The sequence below is a fragment of the Labeo rohita genome, chromosome 2, assembly GCF_022985175.1.
Source record: "Labeo rohita strain BAU-BD-2019 chromosome 2, IGBB_LRoh.1.0, whole genome shotgun sequence".
Lineage (NCBI taxonomy): Eukaryota > Metazoa > Chordata > Actinopteri > Cypriniformes > Cyprinidae > Labeo > Labeo rohita.
Genome location: NC_066870.1, coordinates 34,847,225 through 34,866,992, shown reverse-complemented (window position 1 = coordinate 34,866,992; position 19,768 = coordinate 34,847,225). Strand labels below are relative to the sequence as shown.

Sequence of the window (19,768 nt, the reverse complement as noted above, 5' to 3'; positions counted from 1 at the left end):
AAATTACTGTACAAATAAATGTACAGTAATTATAAATGTAAAATAAAATTAATTAAAAGTAGTGAAATTAATTTATATTTATATTTCTATATATATATATATATATATATACACGTGTGTGTGTGTGTAGAAAATATTACATATTTATGAAATGACAGTTAAGTACGTGAATTTTTGGAAATATTCTGTATATCACAAGAATTGTTTAAATACGATAAAATATTATTATTTTAATAACTTATTTATTTATTTATTAGTATAATTTTTTTTAAGTGATTCCCATTATTACGAGTGGTGGTTCAGGTGATTCTCATGACTCGGAGATGTTTTAATACATTGCACTTAAAATGACTGTAATAAATACAAATGAATATCGAATAAAGTTTTAATTAAAACCAAAATAAATTAGCAGTGCAGCAAATACAAAAAATAAAAGAAGTAGTGAAATGCATTATGTGTGTGTGTACAAAATGTTCATTAAATGACAATTAAGTACATTAATTTTATTAAATATTGTATATATCACAAGTAAAAAAATAAGACAAAATATTATTTTAATAACTTAATATTTTATCATTTATGTTACATTTAATTTTGTGTTTAAATAAGAATTTAATAACTTATTCTGATATTATCATCTTATTATTATTTATTTATTCATTTATTTTATATTTAATAATTTTTTGGTAATTCCCATCAATCCTAGTGGTGATCCTCATGACTGGAAAATGGTTTATTACTTCGCAATTAAAATGACTGTAATAAATATAAATGTACATTAAAAAAAAAAGTTTTAATTAAAACCAACATAAATTAGCAGTACAGCAAATATTAAATATTCCATACATCACAAGTAAAAAAGTAATTATTACTTTATTGTGTTTAGAATAAATATTATTAATATAATATATGGTACTTATAATGGTACTTAATAGATTTCATTTTCGAAAAATTATGTTTATTTATTTATTTATTGTGGTCATATTCAGGAAGTAGCATGGACTGTTTGATTATCATATTCATATACCATTGCATTCGCATGGCACTTGTACAAAAATAAGTATTTTTTCTTTAAAGAAAGATAGATAATTGTACCAGTTCGTTAGTGTTAAAAATATCTACATCCTTAACAGAAAATCATTTTTTTGGAGGTCTTGCTGAAGGACACAGCAGTAGCGTTGACCCCTGTGACCCTTCAGCTGGACACTCACTCAATCTAACAATCTTGGGACTGAAGCACACAGATCTTTAACTGCTAATTGAATTGACCTCTTTCTGCATGAGTGAACAGCTTAAGGCTCCATTAGACTGATCCTGGACCAATTTTACAATTTTCCCTTTACAATGACTCCATTTAGGGATTGTGTGGAAAAGCTAGATCATCATCTGACATGGAAAGACTGAATAATGCGTTGGCTTCATGAGCAATACAGTGGAGTCAAACATTTTGAAGAGAATAAAACAGCCTGGAGACGATTATTCATCATAAATGTACAATGTAGTCCAAATAGCATTAAAAAAAATAGCATGGGAAAACCAGTGTGTTTGGAATGCATAAAATATAATAAAATATATACTTTATTATAATTTCAAATTGATTGCCTGTGGTTAGTTTGGCAACAGGGAGTGGAAAAGTACAATAACGTTGCAAAATCCATACTCTACCTTGTTTCCTCAATATAGACCGATTCCAAAACAGTGGCAGCATATTCTAGGTTTTTCTTCAGGTCCACGAGAGACGCCTCTCCCCTCTCCAACTGTTTTACCAAGCATCGTAATCTGCAAAACAAGCACATGCTCATACATTAATTCTAAAAACACAACTGAATGGCTGTTTGTTTTACAAAGCAATTATCTGAGACTACCAGCCAACATCAGCACGACAAATTCAGCATTTAATTCTGCAAAACAAAGATCAATATTAACTTTCCCTGCCTGAAAACATAAAAACATAAATCTAGAAATGATGCAACATGAAAGTATCATAATGGCTTATTTATATTTTGTATATATATCACACACTACCGTTTATATATAGGGTTATATTTATAATAATAAAACATTTTCAATTTAAAATTAATTCTGTTCTTTTGAAAAGAATCCCCAAAAAAGCATCGGACTCCACAAAAATATAATAATAAAAATAATACGTTTCAAATCAGCATATTACAATGATTTCTGAAGGATCATGTGACAGTAAAGACTGAAGTATTGATGCTAAAAATCAGCTTTGCATCACAGAAATAAATTTCATTTTTAAAAAATATTCAAACAGTAAACAGTTTTTTAAAATTGTAATAATTTTTCAGGTTTTAACTGTATTTTTACTCAAATAAATGCAGCCACCGTGAGAATAGGATAGCATTTAATAAATAAATAAATAAATAAATAAATAAATAAATAAATAAATCTTACCAAACGTTAGGGCCCTATGAAATTTGTTTTATTTTTTTTTTCCCCCAAATTCCATTTTTTTCTAGACCCCGTTTTAATGGTTACATTAACAAATAATAATCAAAAAGCATGTCTAATTAATTTCAATCATGAAACATACACAATTAAACTGCAATTTATTAATAGTTTAACAAAAATGTGGTAAAAAAAAAAAAAGTATGGCCCTATGAAATGTTTTTTTTTTTTTCTCTTTAAAATTTATTTTTGTTTATTTTTACCAAATTCTGTGGTTCCATGAATTTCTTGGATTCCATCTTAATGGTTTAACTAAATTTTTATAATCAAAAGCATCTCTAATTAATTGATTTTATTAAAAAATAATTTATTATTGTTTTATTATTATTATTATCATCATTTTTTTCTGTTTTATTTACATTTTGCTAGTAAATCAGCCTAATATTCCCTAAAAATAATGTTTTAATAATTTTATTGGTAGTGTCATTACATAAAGTAATATATTTCAATCACAGTTTCTTCAAGTTAAACAAGACTTTTATTGTGACGTGTTGCTTGTATGAAATTCCGCGTTATACAGTAAATTCCATTTTTATGACTGGATTCTGTCCTATGGTAAACTGACTTAAATCAATATTTGTTGCAGATGTTCAGAAGTGTCCGAAGCTTGTGTTTGTAAGACTGAGCTTGATTAATTGAGCTTTTAAGACGGATTGATTAACTGAGGCTGTTAGTCTTATCAAATCTATCTTCAATAACAGTCTTCCAGGAAAGACTTTCAAGCCAAACCACTCAAATGCTTTCCGGTGCTTGATGTGTCTGTTAAAACAATTAGACTGTCTGAGGAAATTTTAATGGAGAGGAAAAACTACATCATTAAATAACAGCAAAAATATTAGTATTAGTCAGCTAAATGTCAGAGACGAATGGTTATGCTTTTTAATTAGTCCTTGTGTCCCAACATGACAGGTCAGATTATTGAAATCTCAAGTAAGATGCAATGCAGTTTATTGATGGGTGCTAAAGGTCACAGATTCAATTGATTCATTGGTTTCAGATATGTGCACACAGATATGCAGTTGAAACATTACCGCATTGATTTGATCTGTCTGTGATCCTATAGGGACTGCTAGGTAAACATTATGCTACGTGGTAGTTTGTTACCCTGTGGTAATTTCCATGTTTGTGTATATATATTTGATATTCATATGTGAAATTTGTATCCTAATGTGACAGTAGTGGGTATTACAGATGCACAAACTGCAGCTGCGTCCCACCTGCGTCCAGCCGCTCAGGTAGTGTTTTCTACCGTGAAAGCGATTCACACCGGTAAGGCGGCTGGACGGCCGTCACCATGACAATCGCACTGCAATGGCGTACCATCGATGCTTTGGGGTCAATGCAATCACACGGGAAGATTAACATTTTCCACTCAAGGTTTTGACAGCTGCCTGCAGATAAAAAGGAAAACCCAAACCCCAACAGCCCCGTTCATCCCAACACCTGATCTCTAATCACACTTGTAAGCCTCAATCAAACCCAACATCACTAGTTTGGTATGTAGTGCCAAATAAAACACTGACGTTTCCAACTGTGTCAAATCAGAAAACAAATTTTTCACTCAAAGGTTCCTCAATTATAGTTTAAGATGACTTTCTTGTTTTGTTTTGCTTTGTTTTTTCCTGCCAACTTTATTTGCTCATAATTTAATCTCACTGCTGTCTAGGAAAAAACAGTTGAAACTATTTAAAATTAAAACAACCTGTGTTATTTTGGTATCACTGATGCAGTATTGTAGTTTTTGTTAATGTTCTGTTTCATATTTGTTCATTTTTAATAGAATTTTTAATTTCTGTATTTAGTTTTCACTTTAATTTGAGTTACAGATATAGTCATTTTGTTGTGTTTTTGGCATTTTTACTAGTTTTATTTTTTGTGGTTTAAATTTTAAAGTTTTAGTAACTTTGTTGTGTTTGTCATTTTTATTATTTTTTATCAATTAAAATATATCTTCACTTATTTTATTTTTTTATTTAAAATATGTCATATATTTTGTTTAAGTTTTCAAGTTTTAGTAATTTTGTTGTCAATTTTATTATTTTTAATGTATTTTAATTATTTTTGTAACTTAAAATATACCTACATACGTTAATATAATACATACATTAATGTTAATTATTTCAGTACTTCAAAAATGAAAATAAGAAAAGCTTAAATAAAATATCTCTTTTTAATATTTCGTTTTTACTTTGAGTTAGAGATTTAGCTATTTTGTTGTTTTTGTCATTTTTAGTTGTAGTTATTTTGCTGTTTGCCATTTTTATTATTTTTTTTCACCCAAATTTAAAAGTTTTAGTAATTTTGTCATTTTTATAATTTTTTTATTTAAATCTTTTAGTACTTTAACTTTAAATGAAAAATAAAAAAACTTAACTTAAAGGTTTTTATATTTTGTTGTCACTTTAATTTTAGTTTAGTTTAAGTTATATTGTTGTGCTCATGATTATTTTTATTTTGTTCAGTATTTATTAATGTTTATTTGTTAGTTTTAGTCTAATTAGTTTTAGTTATTTCAGTGTATTAAGTTAATCTACATGAACTACCTTGACTAACCTGGCAACTAGCATAAATAAAATAAGTCTAGGCTGATGTATTTTATTGTATTTCAGGTTAATGTTTATTTTATGTTTATGATTATTTGAGCAACACTTTTTATGTTAAAGTTAACAATAATAATCCTATAAGAGATCTTGTTTGTCTAGGTAGTTTATTCTACACAGTTATTTTCTGCATGCAAATCGCTTAAGATTTAAGATGAAAAACATAACAGGCTTGTGTTCGACATCCAGGGAGATAATGGCGTCCATCAGAAGCACGGTAACAATAGCCGTCCTTAACGCTCTGCACACAAAGCTCGTTTCTGCCGGGATTGACAGATGTCTCAAGACATGTGGGTGGAACATGACGTTTGATTGGATGCACACAGCCGCCCGTGTCAGCGGCTGCCAGTCAAGTTCAGCAAAGCAAAATCATTTCAAGAGAAACTTCAGCAGATTATTTTTGCCACAGGAGAATAACTGCAGCTTCACCTCACACACGCTTCGAAAACTGTACGGGGAAAATCCGTAAAACGATTTGTTTATTCACCCTTACAAACTCAGTCCTGCTGGAACAAAGTCTGGAATTCAGGCATCAAACTTTCCTTAAGCTTCTCTTGCACAAACATGTTTTTTTAAGGTAACCAAAGATGTGCTTCATGTGCTAACATATTGATAAACTGATATTAAATAAAATTATCTGATATAATTAAATCAAGATAAATACATCAGAAACTGTAAGAAACAGCTGAAGACAAACCCTTTCAGCAAGCACTTAAACCACAATCACAAATCAACGACGTCATATAACTTCCATAAAACAAGCACAATACTACTTTTTTGTTCTAGATTCTGTGCTACTCTACAGTTTACACTTGCAACTTTACAAGTACTGTTGGCTCCACAGCAGCAGTCATTGATTTTACAAATTCATTAGAATTAGCCACCAATTTGCCAGAACATAAAATAGTTATGAATGAGACGGTGTGGTGAAAAACACAGATTTTGCATGCTTAAATCTGTTGGAATGCACAACAAGGCTAGGCTCAAGTTGGCGTGCTAGAGCTAACAGCCATGAGCATTTATGAGCATGAGAATTATTACATTAAACATCAGCCCCATTCATCTTGCACATGAGCTTTTATAGCTGTGGAAAAGAGGTTTCTGCCAGAGAGAGTTAAAGAGAGAGTGGTTCGAGCCCATAGTGTAACTTCCATTTTGAACATGGATTGATCCAGCAGGCTATAATTTCAGTCTCCCAATGCAAAGCCACCATTCACACTGACTGCTCATGAGATATTCATGCAGAACTGCTCGATTGCTTTGAGGCAGGCCTTGTTTTCATGGCTAATGAATCTCCAATTGAATTTGCATCAATGTGAGTGAGAAATTCACAGATGCCACCGCAGGTTTGGGCTGTCATGAATATGGAGTGCTTTGAAAAAAAATTCCAGAAGATATCTTAAATGGTTTGTTTGTGTTCTTAAATATATGAAATATAACAAAGCATAAATATTCTATAAATATAAGAAAGTAGATTTTTAATGGCGTGTCAGGTAAAAACTAACTGAAGTCCGACAACTTAGAATAGTAATATCCAGGGTTCTTATTGTTAACTAAAATTAAATACTTTAAATAAAATACATTTTTTATTTCAGCTATACTTCCCAAAACAACATTTCTCAGCTGACCTACTAAGATAACTCAAGCTAAAACTGATAAATATCAATTAATAAAAACTAGACATAACCATAATAATAATAATAATAATAATAATAATAATAATAATTATTATTATTATTATTATTATTATTATTATTATCATCATATTAACAATAAATAACAAAAGAAAACTACAAAAAACTGAACTAAAATTAAAATAATACAAAAAATAAATAAATACACAACCAGTCAAAAGTTTTTGAACAGTAAGATTTTAAGATTTTTTAAAATCTCTTCTACTCACCAAGCCTGCATTTATTTGATCCAAAGTACAGCAAAAACAGTTACATTAAAAAAAAAAAAAATACTACTTAAAATAACTTTTCTATTTGAATATATTTTAAAATGTAATTTATTCCTGTGATTTCAAAACTAAATTTTCAGCATCATTACATTTAGCATCATTTGTCTTTAGTGTCACATGACTCTTCAGAAATCATTATGAATCCTTCAGAAATCATATGCTGATTTTCTGTTCAAGAAACATTTATTATTATTATTATTATTATTATTATCCATATTTAAAACAGTTGAGTATTTTTTGGCACTGAAATAACATTTATAATAGTACACCTCTTTGCCAAAAGGCAACACAAATTGAAGTATTATTGCAATTATAAGCAGTCATAAGCTAAAGTTTACCGCAATGGGTTTGTTCAAATCCCCAGAACTAAGTACTACATGAGCAATACTAATAGCAAGCAGCACTAACTACAACAAGGGACAGCTAAACTGAGATTTCGGTTTGATTCAAACCACAGGCATCATAAGACCCGCTTCAAGCTTCGTTTAATCCTCGGCCCATTATTTTTCTTCCTGGAAACAGTTTGAAATGCAGAGAAAATGTGATGGCCAAACAATCCAACAGCTTATTAGAGAGCTGATCTCTGAGCGGGGCAGCAGAGGGCAGAGCCACAGCCACCACACAGAGATTAAAAACACACACGCATACAGAGAAAACACGCACAGTGATGCTCATTTCCATGCAGATGTGTGCACAGCCATGCATCTGTGTGGAAATCACATGTGCAATGCAAAAAAAAAAAAAAAAAAAAATCAGGTGTAGGATTTCCTTTGAAACAATTTTCACAATAAGAAAGAAAAGGCAAGTAACACATTTAATTAAACACTTTTTTTTTTTAAAGTAGAATGAAGCAACCACATAAAACATCCAAACATCTAAATGTCTGCTTTAAGCTGCCATTCATTAGATATTATCCATTCAAACCCTCACAACAAGTTTTTCTTTGAAAGTATTATGACTTTTTTAGCATTCAAGGGTTTATGAGTGACTCTAGAAACACATTAATGAAACAACAACACTAATTCACTTTCAGTCTCTCTCTCAGTGGCAGCCAATCAGTGCGTTAAGGGTCAGACTGGGCAGGAAATCAATTAATGACGAACGATCTGAAATAATGATGGAACACCGTGTTGCCAGGGTCTGCAGAAATGTCAGCTCATTGTTTTACTGGGTAATTAGACAGTTAATGAGAGCCTTAATGAACAACATGCTCTCCATAGGTAAAAGTCCCAAAGAACGAGGACAGACAGAGAGACTCACACACAATGGGGTAAATATTTCAGTTTCATAATTCCAGAAAAAATTTAGCTATAGAATTCAAAACGGTAGTGATCAAACATGATGCAATTAGTAGAAAAGCTGCGATGTAGCAGCTGGTAAGGGAGAGTTAAGTACACTTCTGATAGTTCTGTACTCTAACTAAAGCCAAACTGTTCAAAGAAAGCATTTAAAGTGATAAATTAGCATCTTAATGGGTGACCGTGGCACTATTCCAACCCCCAGTGAGCTAAATAGACTGCTATCTAGACAGCATACAAACTGAAATCAATCACATTGATTTGAAGCACTCTATGTAGCCAGCAAAACACATACAAAAAAGGAAACTGTTAATTTTTAATTAGATAAAACTGTATTAATACTGTTTAGGATTTCATTTAATACATTTATAATAAACTAATGTTGTCCATTTGTAGAAAAAATTCATTTGCAAAAGCACATAGCACTTGAGGAATATATAAGATACTCTACGCTCTACAGTCCTCGTAAATTACTTGCACATGTATTTTCACTGCTTTGGCCATTCTTTGTAGATCCCACCTTCCTGCGCTCTGCGACTGGTCGATTATGTCAACCCACTTTTCAGTCATCACTTAGAATGCATGAAAACAAAAAACTAAGGCAAACCTCAGACATTTTAGGCACTTTAGAATTCCTGGCCAGAGGAAAAGACTACGTATGGTCACCCTACACATCACTTATTCTCAAAATGAAACGAAAAAGATATTAAGGCATTTGTACAAAATCCATATCCAGGCTTCCTCTCTTGAGTATGCACACAAATTGGAAGTAAATGACACAAGCACATCAGATAAACAAACACCGGAGGAAATCAGCAGACGCTGATGGGTTGTGTTGACGTGTCGGTTAAAAGAAAAACAGAGGAGTAATCTGGATTAAACAGACGAGGACAGTTACTGAGGGATCCAGATGGCATGTGGGAGATGCTGGGGAAGAAAAGATGGCAGAAGACTCTTGAGTATATCTTACAAACACTATCTGTGTCTATAGGGTTAAAAAAAAAAAAAAAAAAAAAACACTCAAAAAGGACAGCTTTTAAATCTCATTTTTCTGGACAGCAGTGAGATTACTGAGAGCAAATAAAGACTTCTGCTTCTCAGATGCTCCTAATGAGGAAAAAAATATAATCACATGACTGTGTTTACATGCACAAAACTATTTTGATATCAGAATATTGTCATAGTCCAGTTTAAAAATGGGTCATGCATTAACCAGACTGATAATAGCTGTTGATGAGTCCCTTGTTTGTCCTGAACAGTTAAACTGCCTGCTGTTCTTCAGAAAAATCTTTTAGGTCCCACAAATTCTTTGGTTTTTCAGCATTTTTAATGCATCATTTCTCCTCCTGGAGCATCAGTGAGCATTTGAACTTTCTGTAACAGTTGCATATGAGTTCCTCAGTTGTCCTCAGTGTGAAAAGATGGATCTCATGCAGTCATTGTTGGAAAAAGTTCAGATATACAAAATGCTGAAAAACCAAAGAATTTGTGGGACCTGTTTAACTGTTCAGGACAAACAAATGACTCATAAACAACTATCACTAAACAAAAAAAACACAGCTGTGGATCATTCAGATAACAACAAAGTATAAAGAATCAAGTGTATGCAAACTTTTGAACGGGGTTTTTTTTTTTTTAAATTCAACTATTATTTTCTCTTGTGGGCTACATGTCAATGCCTTTTAAGAAATATCTTATTCAGGTCAGTACTAAATAAACAATAACATGCATTTTGTATGATCCCTCTTATTTTGGTAAAATAATTAACATTTTGCAGATTCTGCAAGGTGTATGTAAACTTTCGACTTCAACTCTATGTTACCCAGACTAATCTTTTTAAAGATTAGTGTTTAAAGAAATCATGTACATCATTTAATCAGATTTCTCAAAAGTGCTATTAATGTCACTGGTTGCAGATTTAATTAGCAAAAAGAAAGAAAGAAAGACAGGAAGAAAGAAAGAAGTAAAAAAAAGGTAGCCTCCGTTTTGTTTTATATCAAAAGCTTATTTTGTAGAGGTTTAGAGTTGGATTGTAAACTATGAAATGATTTTGAATGCAGTGCATGATGGGATAGCTCAATAGATTTTGCACACATGCAATTTGAGGTTACGAAACACACTTGGATTTTTGCAAATCCATAATAATTAAACTGCACTGTGACTAAATACATTTTCGAGTGTCATATAGCCTGGAGATGGATGCAGAGCGGCGCTCGGGGTATAAAGATTTCTGTCCTTATTTTCCCGAACAAAAGGTCAGTTAGTCACACTGTCGCCTGCTGTAATCCAATAAAAGCAATCCAATTTCTGAAAGGTCACTAAATCTACATATTACTCTATCAGATGAAAACATCATGGGTTTCTTTGGCAGACTGACCTGGTACATACACACACACACAACCCACAACCATCAGCTAGTGTTTATGGACACATGGCTCTGCTCCAAAACATAGTGTGCAGTTTATGTAGCAGTATTTTAAGGATGCCATATTAAATTTGAAGACATTGTATTGCTTCATATAATACACAAACATTAAGAATATTTTATATATAAAAGAAATATTTTATGTGACATCATGTGAAACTGAAGACTGGATAATGATGCTGGATAATGTTATTTTAAATTATATAATATATTATTATATTATATTTCACATTTTTACAATTTGTACTGTATTTTAAATCAAACAAAAATCCAGCCCTGGTGAGAATAAAATACTTTTTCAAAAAAAAAAAAAAAATCTTAAATATTCCATTTTTATATATATAATATTTTTAACTTGTATTTAAAGATCTGGGTTTCTGGAGGAGTTTCTGATTTCCGTAGTCCACCTCACACCTCTGTATCACACGGATAAAATCTCAATTGTGTCCACGTGACAGCTGACATTGTCAAGGGAAGCAAAACTGACCTGCAGCCTGTACGGTGACTCATTCTTAATGGAGTTTCTTTGTTGACCCAAGAGCGGAAGGACCAAATCACTCAACCAAGGTGATGAACACAGGTGAAAGGTGTGTGTGACAACACTAGAAAAATATCAGTATGTATTGGCTGTGTTGCTCTCCTCACATTTTGCCTTCTAGCCGCAGTTCATCTTCGTTGTAGGTGCTTGTCTGTGCCAAGCACGCCACCACTGTGCTGTGGTAATGTGGGTGGTTGCCAGGGCTTTGCAATGCAGTTATTAAGGTGGTTGTTTACTTGCCCAAGTCAAAAGCCCACCCCCAAGTCTCTATTCTGGTCTACTCAATGCACGTCCAAGTAGAAACGTACCAGCTCACCTCTCTTCAACATGCTGTATGATTTAAAGTAGTAAATCACGATTTGTAAAAACATTTTGGGGGTGAATTTTAACGTCTAATAGTTTAGCATGTATGAGCGATTGAAATAGCGACCCTAACTGCCTTAGCAGGCAAGATAAATAGCAAATTATGTCAGAGTAAATTACACTGGTCACATTTTGCTCAAGAGAACAAACATACTGTATTGGAGTATAAAATATTCATTAGTCATCGAGCCAAAGTTAATAAGCAAGCTATGCTGAGAAACTGCATAAGAAACTCTTATGTTAAACATGTACTTTTGCTCTTCTTTCAGAATACAGTCCACACTTTGTCCTCTGCATACAAAAAAAAGTTATGTCCTACACTTGTATTTATTTACCTAAAAGAGCAGTTCTTGACCAGACACTAATATGCATACTAACGTCTTAAGCACAGACTAGATTTACCGCTTTAACATTCACTTCCAATTTAATACTCCAAACCGTGGCTAATTGCATGAAGGTCTGTTCTGAGCATTTCAAAGATTGGTTTCTCTGTGAAACACAGTCTGTCCAGCACTGATTAATATTTCATTAACAGCTCAATTAAGCCTGATTCACTAGGAGAAGAATAGCAGACCAGAACTAATGCAGAAGTCCAGCAGTGAGGAGGGCTTTAAAATATCCTACACAGGTTACAACGTCAAAAACCCAGGTAAAGACATACTTTTAATTATCAGTGTTGTCACTGGCCTTTTTCTTGCTTGTAGAATAGATGTTCTGGAAAATGGCCACACTACAATCATTTAAAGTTAATAATGATTTATAATTTGATTTGTTCTTCCAGTAAAGCTATTATATTGCTTAAAAAGACTTTCTACCACTTACGCTACGGACTAAGTTACGTACATGGTATTTAATTTATCAAAATAATCGACGCCGATTAGTTAGGTCTGTGAGCGTCGCGTTGCTGAGCATTTCTTTACAGACTAGCATTTCTACGAGGGGAAAATGAAAGTGATCCGTTAAACTTCAAACCTCCCTGGGGAGCGTGCGCATGTGCCTCAAAATGGCACGCAAGAAAGGAGCCGCAATATTATTGGCTGAAATATTTATTTAAATATTTATTTAATATTTTGTGTTGGGCGTTAAATTTAGATAAAAAAGTTACCATAGTTGATTGAAATCCTATGTGTGACACAATAATGATGATATTTTATGAGAACGGTAACTTTATATTAATTAATATAAAACAAGAAAAATGTACATTTACAAGAAAAATAAATTAATGTGTTATATGAACAGAAGGAAAGTGTGTGCTCTATTGTATCTGATGTTTTTGTTTTTTACTCATCATTTATAGACCTTAATGGTGACAGTGCAAATATGATTTTTTTTTTTTTACATTTTATAATATTTGTATCTGAAGCCTTTGTTTTGTTTTGTTTTTTGCATAAAATGTATAGAATAGTCAACATTCATACATTTATAGCTATTTGTTCCCTACTGCAATCTACACAATGTGTGGAGGTGAATATTAGGCAAGATGTGGAATAACTTTATTTTCCAAATAAAATTAGGGCAGCTTAGGGTATTTGCAAAGCGAAAATAGCATTTTTTTTAGTGACAGAGACTATTTAAGTGCAACTAGCAATGGATTCTAAATACACTAAGTGAAAATAGCAGTATTTTTAACGATATACTATTTACACTAAGTGCAAGTAGCTATAGTTTAATTTACATAATGTTAAAATAGCAGGATTTTTATAGTTTATACTATTTATTGCAAACAGTGCCAATTATCTGCACCTCAGTATTGTAGTGCATTATAAAACAGTATGCAATAATAACGTATTGGGACAATAAAGCCCTCCTTATACCTGCCTTAAACCTACCAAATACTTTAACTTTTTGATTATTTTCATTCATTTTTATTGAAAATAAATGCTTTTCTGATGTAATGTGATATGAGATTTGAAAGAGGGGGGGGGGTAAAGCAAAAGGTGGATTCGAACTCGGGTCGATCGCGTCAAAAATTACTACAGCATGTGCTTATACCATCTATGCCACTGGACCTGGCATTTGATGATTGTCTGTTATAGTGTTGACTAGCCCAATCACATGTTAATGGGCAAAGTTAGTGTAAATAGCCTCTGCCAACTAGGCAAGCTATTTCCACTTAGTGTAAATAGACACTCTGTAAAATTAGTTTTTCTATCAAACTAATCATACAAATAATCAACAGGTTAATTGATTATTAAAAATAATTGTTAGTTGCATACTTTCAATGTATGGAAAAGAACAGCAAGAACAGTATGTTCATAATCAAATCATACTTGTTTAAAATGAAATTTTCATTTTTGGAGAAACTATTTCTTTAAAAATGTTCCACCGTTAGCCACTGATTGACACACACACACACACACACACACATTTGAAGACAAACATCAGCCAGAGTAAATAATTAATAGTTTCTCCACAGCCAGTTCAATATCAATCCTGTTTGTTGACTGCGTCAGACCGGGCCGGCCGAGCCCGAGCAGCTGATGGATTGGCGACGCCTGGCACCATGTCGCAAGAGGGCAGAGGTAATAAAGTGGCATGAATGGTTCATTAACCTCAGGAGAGATACTCAGCGGTGAATAAAGCAATCATCTGTGTAAATCTGAGTGTTGACAGTATATGAAGTCTGCTGCAAAGCTGATATGAGTAAGAGTTTATGACCGCGCAGGCGTTTGATCTATAGTGCCAGCGCGCCGCTGGAGACGATATGGAGGCCTGAAATTACTAGTGCAAGGGACTGCCTGGACTGCTTTTTATTTTGTTCACAGAGAGGAAAAATCCATTTACAACTGCCAAAACAAAATAACACCAGTCAATACTTTAAAGGGACTGCCGTTTCGTGGAAGAAAAATCATTCTTGTTTGATTTTTAAATGAAAAAGTTTAAAACAATATGCAAACACACATTCACAACTCACAACACACTTCTCAATTTTAACACCTTTAAGGGAAGCTAGTTTTACATCGACTAGTTTCTTAATACTGTGGTGTTGCCTGAATGATCCACAGCTGTGTTTTTTTGTTTGTTTAGTGATAGTTATTAGTTGATAGACTCCTTTGTTTGTCCTGAACAGTCAAACTGCCTGGTGCTCTTCAGAAAAATCCTTCACTTCCCACAGATTCTTTGTTTTTTTTTTTGTGTATTTGAACCATTTCCAACAATAACTGTATGAATTTGAGATCCATCTGTTCACAGTGAGAACAACTGAGGGACTCATATGCAACTATTGCAGAATGTTCAAACGTTCACTGATACAGTGGGTATGGAAAGTATTCATACCCCCTTAAATTTTTCACTCTTTGTTATATTGCAGCCATTTGCTAAAATCATTTAAGTTCATTTTTTTTCCTCATTAATGTACACACAGCACCCCATATTGACAGAAAAACACAGAATTGTTGACATTTTTGCAGATTTATTAAAAAAGAAAAACTGAAATATCACATGGTCCTAAGTATTCAGACACTTTGCTCAGTATTTAGTAGAAGCACCCTTTTGATCTAATACAGCCATGAGTCTTTTTGGGAAAGATGCAACAAGTTTTTCACACCTGAATTTGGGGATCCTCTGCCATTCCTCCTTGCTCCTTGCGCTTAAGGTCACTGTCTTGTTGTAAGGTAAACCTTCGGCCCAGTCTGAGGTCCTGAGCACTCTGGAGAAGGTTTTCATCCAGGATATCCCTGTACTTGGCCGCATTCATCTTTCCCTCGATTGCAACCAGTCGTCCTGTCCCTGCAGCTGAAAAACATCCCCACAGCATGATGCTGCCACCACCATGCTTCACTGTTGGGACTGTATTGGACAGGTGATGAACAGTGCCTGGTTTTCTCCAAACATACCGCTTAGAATTAAGGCCAAAAAGTTCTATCTTGGTCTCATCAGACCAGAGAATCTTATTTCTCACCATCTTGGAGTCCTTCAGGTGTTTTTTAGCAAACTCCATGCGGGCTTTCATGTGTCTTGCACTGAGGAGAGGCTTCCGTCGGGCCACTCTGCCATAAAGCCCCGACTGGTGGAGGGCTGCAGTGATGGTTGACTTTCTACAACTTTCTCCCATCTCCCGACTGCATCTCTGGAGCTCAGCCACAGTGATCTTTGGGTTCTTCTTTACCTCTCTCACCAAGGCTCTTCTCCCCCGATAGCTCGGTTTGGCCGGACGGCCAGCTCTAGGAAGGGTTCTGGTCGTCCCAAACGTCTTCCATTTAAGGATTATGGAGGCCACTGTGCTCTTAGGAACCTTAAGTGCAGCAGAAATTTTTTTTGTAACCTTGGCCAGATCTGTGCCTTGCCACAATTCTGTCTCTGAGCTCTTCAGGCAGTTCCTTTGACCTCATGATTCTCATTTGCTCTGAAATGCACTGTGAGCTGTAAGGTCTTATATAGACAGGTGTGTGGCTTTCCTAATCAAGTCCAATTAGTATAATCAAACACAGCTGGACTCAAATGAAGGTGTAGAACCATCTCAAGGATGATCAGAAGAAATGGACAGCACCTGAGTTAAATATATGAGTGTCACAGCAAAGGGTCTGAATACTTAGGACCATGTGATATTTCAGTTTTTCTTTTTTAATAAATCTGCAAAAATGTCAACAATTCTGTGTTTTTCTGTCAATATGGGGTGCTGTGTGTACATTAATGAGGAAAAAATTTTAGCAAATGGCTGCAATATAACAAAGAGTGAAAAATTTAAGGGGGTATGAATACTTTCCATACATAATTAACACATTTTGCAGATTCTGCAAGGTATGTATCCTTTGACCTCAACTGTATATGTTTTTTCACAATGTAAGATCGATGTGACATTGCTTGTCAGTGTCCTGTCTGTAGAGGGCGCTTTAATGTAGACACCCAGGGAGAGGAAGTGCATTACAAGGGGACGGACTCACACCTGCTCCCACAATGCAACTCAGTGTGATCATGACAATTACCCAGAGCCTCAGTGGACACACGCAAATCAGCTTACAGAAGCCCCTGACAAAAATAGGAGGGTGCTGGAGAGAGAGATGAGAAAAGATAAAAGGGGCGGAGAAAGAGAAAGGAGTGGGAGGAGCATCAATGAGCAAAGGAATGTAATTAGCATGAATCTGAATATATCACCCTCTTATTATTAAGATTCTGTAGCTGTGGAAAAAGAGCAGGAATCAAATTGAAATGTTTGACTGTCAGTGGACAGAAATATGCTATATAAGGAAATCCTGTGACAAAGTAGAATATAGATGAAAAAGATTTTCACTGCATACTGTTTTATAGTAGACAGTATACACAGTATGCCGGACGCATAGCCTATAAACACTTCACGACACTGATTTAATTACAGATAAATTGCATTTTAATATATTTTAAGAGAACTCTGCCTGTTTGTGTCACACACGCACTCAGTCAACGTTCAGGACTCTTTTCATCAATGAGGTTGTGGAGTGGTTTTGAAGTGCTCATGTGAAGTGTGTGTGATTGCTGGAGTCATTTACATGCAGGTGTTTCAGTACCGAATTAGCCTGACGCTCTTCTCTTTACCTTCTATGAGTGTTTGCAGCCACCACTCCAACATTCTGCATCAATTAATCCTGCATTGATTATCAGCCTGTATTTACAGCCTATATTTACTCAAAGGAGCGAACTCCAGGTGCAAGAGCTCTTAGACCCTTCTGCCACCGCAGGTCTCCAACAACATTCAGAAATTTGGATTAAAACTACAGCCAGGAAAAGTACAGCTCAATAACTTTTGATTAACTGCATTTGCTGTTGAACTGTTCTGTAAGATTTCTAACAACTGGTATGAATAACTAGGTCTGTCAGGTGATTACAATTTTTAATCTAATTACATGATATGTCGATTAATTAATCTAATTAATCGCAAAATAAATTTGACCATGAAAAAAAATATTATTTAAAGCTATTTTTGTTAAATGAGAAATCATCAAGTAGACATTACAAATTGTAGCTTTAGAAAAAAATATTTTATTTGATTCAACATAAAATTTATTACACAAATGGCCTAACATAAACTATGGAACATAAAAGATGATAATTCAGAAAAATCTCGGTATTTTTGTTCATATAATGAAAGTCATGGTAACAAAACAGCTTTGTTACCAACAGTCTTCAAAATACTTCAAAAGAAAGGTTTGAAACGTCATGAGGGTGAGTAAATGATGACAGAATTAAATTTTATTTGGGTGAACTATCCCTTTAATATTTTTATTTATTTATTTATTTAATGAAATGATACTCTAAATAAAAAACTAAATCTGCCTGCAGGTGGTGGTAAATGTTTTTATGAGTCATTCACATTCAGTTTGATTCGTTCAAATGGCTGATTCATTTAGGAATGAAGTAAATGGCTCTCTTTATGAATAGGCCTTTGAATCATTGATTCACACGATTCGTTCAAAATGCAGATTCATTCAGAATCTAAACGGAGACGTGCAACAATTCTGCTGTGGCTTCAAAGGTAAAATGCTCTCTGCAAAATTGAGCAAAAACACATAATATAGTGTTTAAAATGTAACAATATCAACTTTTTATTTATTGAACTGTTTTATAAAATCACATTTAAGCTTGTGATAGATCGGGACAAAATCAGCACTCGTATCACATTGCTCCTTCTATAAATATGAGACAAAACACATAAAGGGGCATTTTTTTTGCATCTTGAATTTTAGGGCATAACTGCATTTATGTAATTGTTGTCCTGCATCATATTTGTCAACAGTCAACTGTATAAAATATAAAATGACGTACATGGTTTGGGGGCGGGGCCAGCACATTAACTGTGTTAAAATATTTTAATTGCGTTATTTTTTCATAACTAATTAATTAAACTAACGCGTTGCCCTAAACTTAACATACCATATAATGACACATGAGAATGTCAGTAAATTATATGGAGAAAGAGCTTCTTAAAGAATGAGTTCACCTAAAAATTAAACTTCTGCCAATTTATTTACCCTCACATTGCGGCTCCAAAAAAGCCCCATAAAATGATCATACTTGGTGCATACGTGAGAAACAATTCAGTTCTTTCTATGACTGTCTTCTGAACCTTATTCAACTAACTACAGTGTAATATTTGTATAATTGTTTAAGTATTTTTAATGTATTCATATAAAATACACAAATATTTTTAATTTTAAATATATATATATATATATATATATATATATTCATTTTTTATTTTATATAAAGTATTTTGTTTTATTTAAATTCACTTAAATATTCACTTACAACAATCACAACAATTGTTAGGCTGTTGTCTATTAATTTATTTAAACATAATTTTAAGTTTTAAATTTTACATATCTATTTATGTTTGAATGTTTTTACTTTATATATTTTATATATTATATACTTTATTTTATTTTTATTTATTTGATTAAATGTATTCAAAAGAAGTGACTCAGGCTCACCAAGGCTGCATTTGTTTAATTTAAAAAAATACAGTAAAAACTGTAATATTGTGAAATATTATTACAATTTAAAATGACCATTTTCTGTGTGAATATATTTTAAATTGTAATTTATTTCTGTGATGCAAAGCTGAATTTTCAGCATCATTACTTCAGTCTTCAGTGTCATATGATCCTTACAGTAATTATTCTAATATGCTGATTTGCTGCTCAAGAAACATTTCTGATTATTAATGTTAAAAACAGCTGTGCTGCTTAATATTTTTTTGTGAAAATCATAATACATTTTTAGATTCTCTGATGACTAGAAAATAGAATATAGAAATATTTTGTAACATTATAAATGTCTTGGCCCTTTTTGGTCAATTTAATGCATTCTTGCTAAATAAAAGCATTTATTTGTTTTAAAAAAAGAGTTGTTTTTTTTTTGGTTTTTTTTTTTTTTTTTTTAACAGCAAATCGTAAATGTAATTAATCTAAATGAACAGAAATACTAAAAGTAACATTGAACATTGATCATATCAAGATTAATGAAAGATCCTCAAGTCTTCTTCATGTACTGTATGCGTGTCCGTGTGAATGCTCTCACACACGTGTTTGTAACTGTCCTGTTGCGTCTGTAATGACAGAGTCCCAGAATGCTCTGCAGCCAATTAGGCTGCCATAATTACCCAGACTCCCATTGAGCTGTCAATCAGAGAGAAGCTGC

General features: G+C 33.1%; 1 protein-coding gene across 4 annotated transcripts in view; it reads right to left on the bottom strand.

Annotated features, from left to right (window-relative positions):
- pde1cb (phosphodiesterase 1C, calmodulin-dependent b) overlaps positions 1-19,768 on the bottom strand; it is a 95,378-nt gene that overhangs the window by 25,893 nt on the left and 49,717 nt on the right. For all 4 annotated transcript variants that reach the window (XM_051136238.1, XM_051136244.1, XM_051136253.1 and 1 more), the window contains one exon: positions 1,666-1,779. In XM_051136238.1, the coding sequence (XP_050992195.1) occupies positions 1,666-1,779 (114 nt within the window). The remainder of the gene's footprint in view (positions 1-1,665; positions 1,780-19,768) is intronic.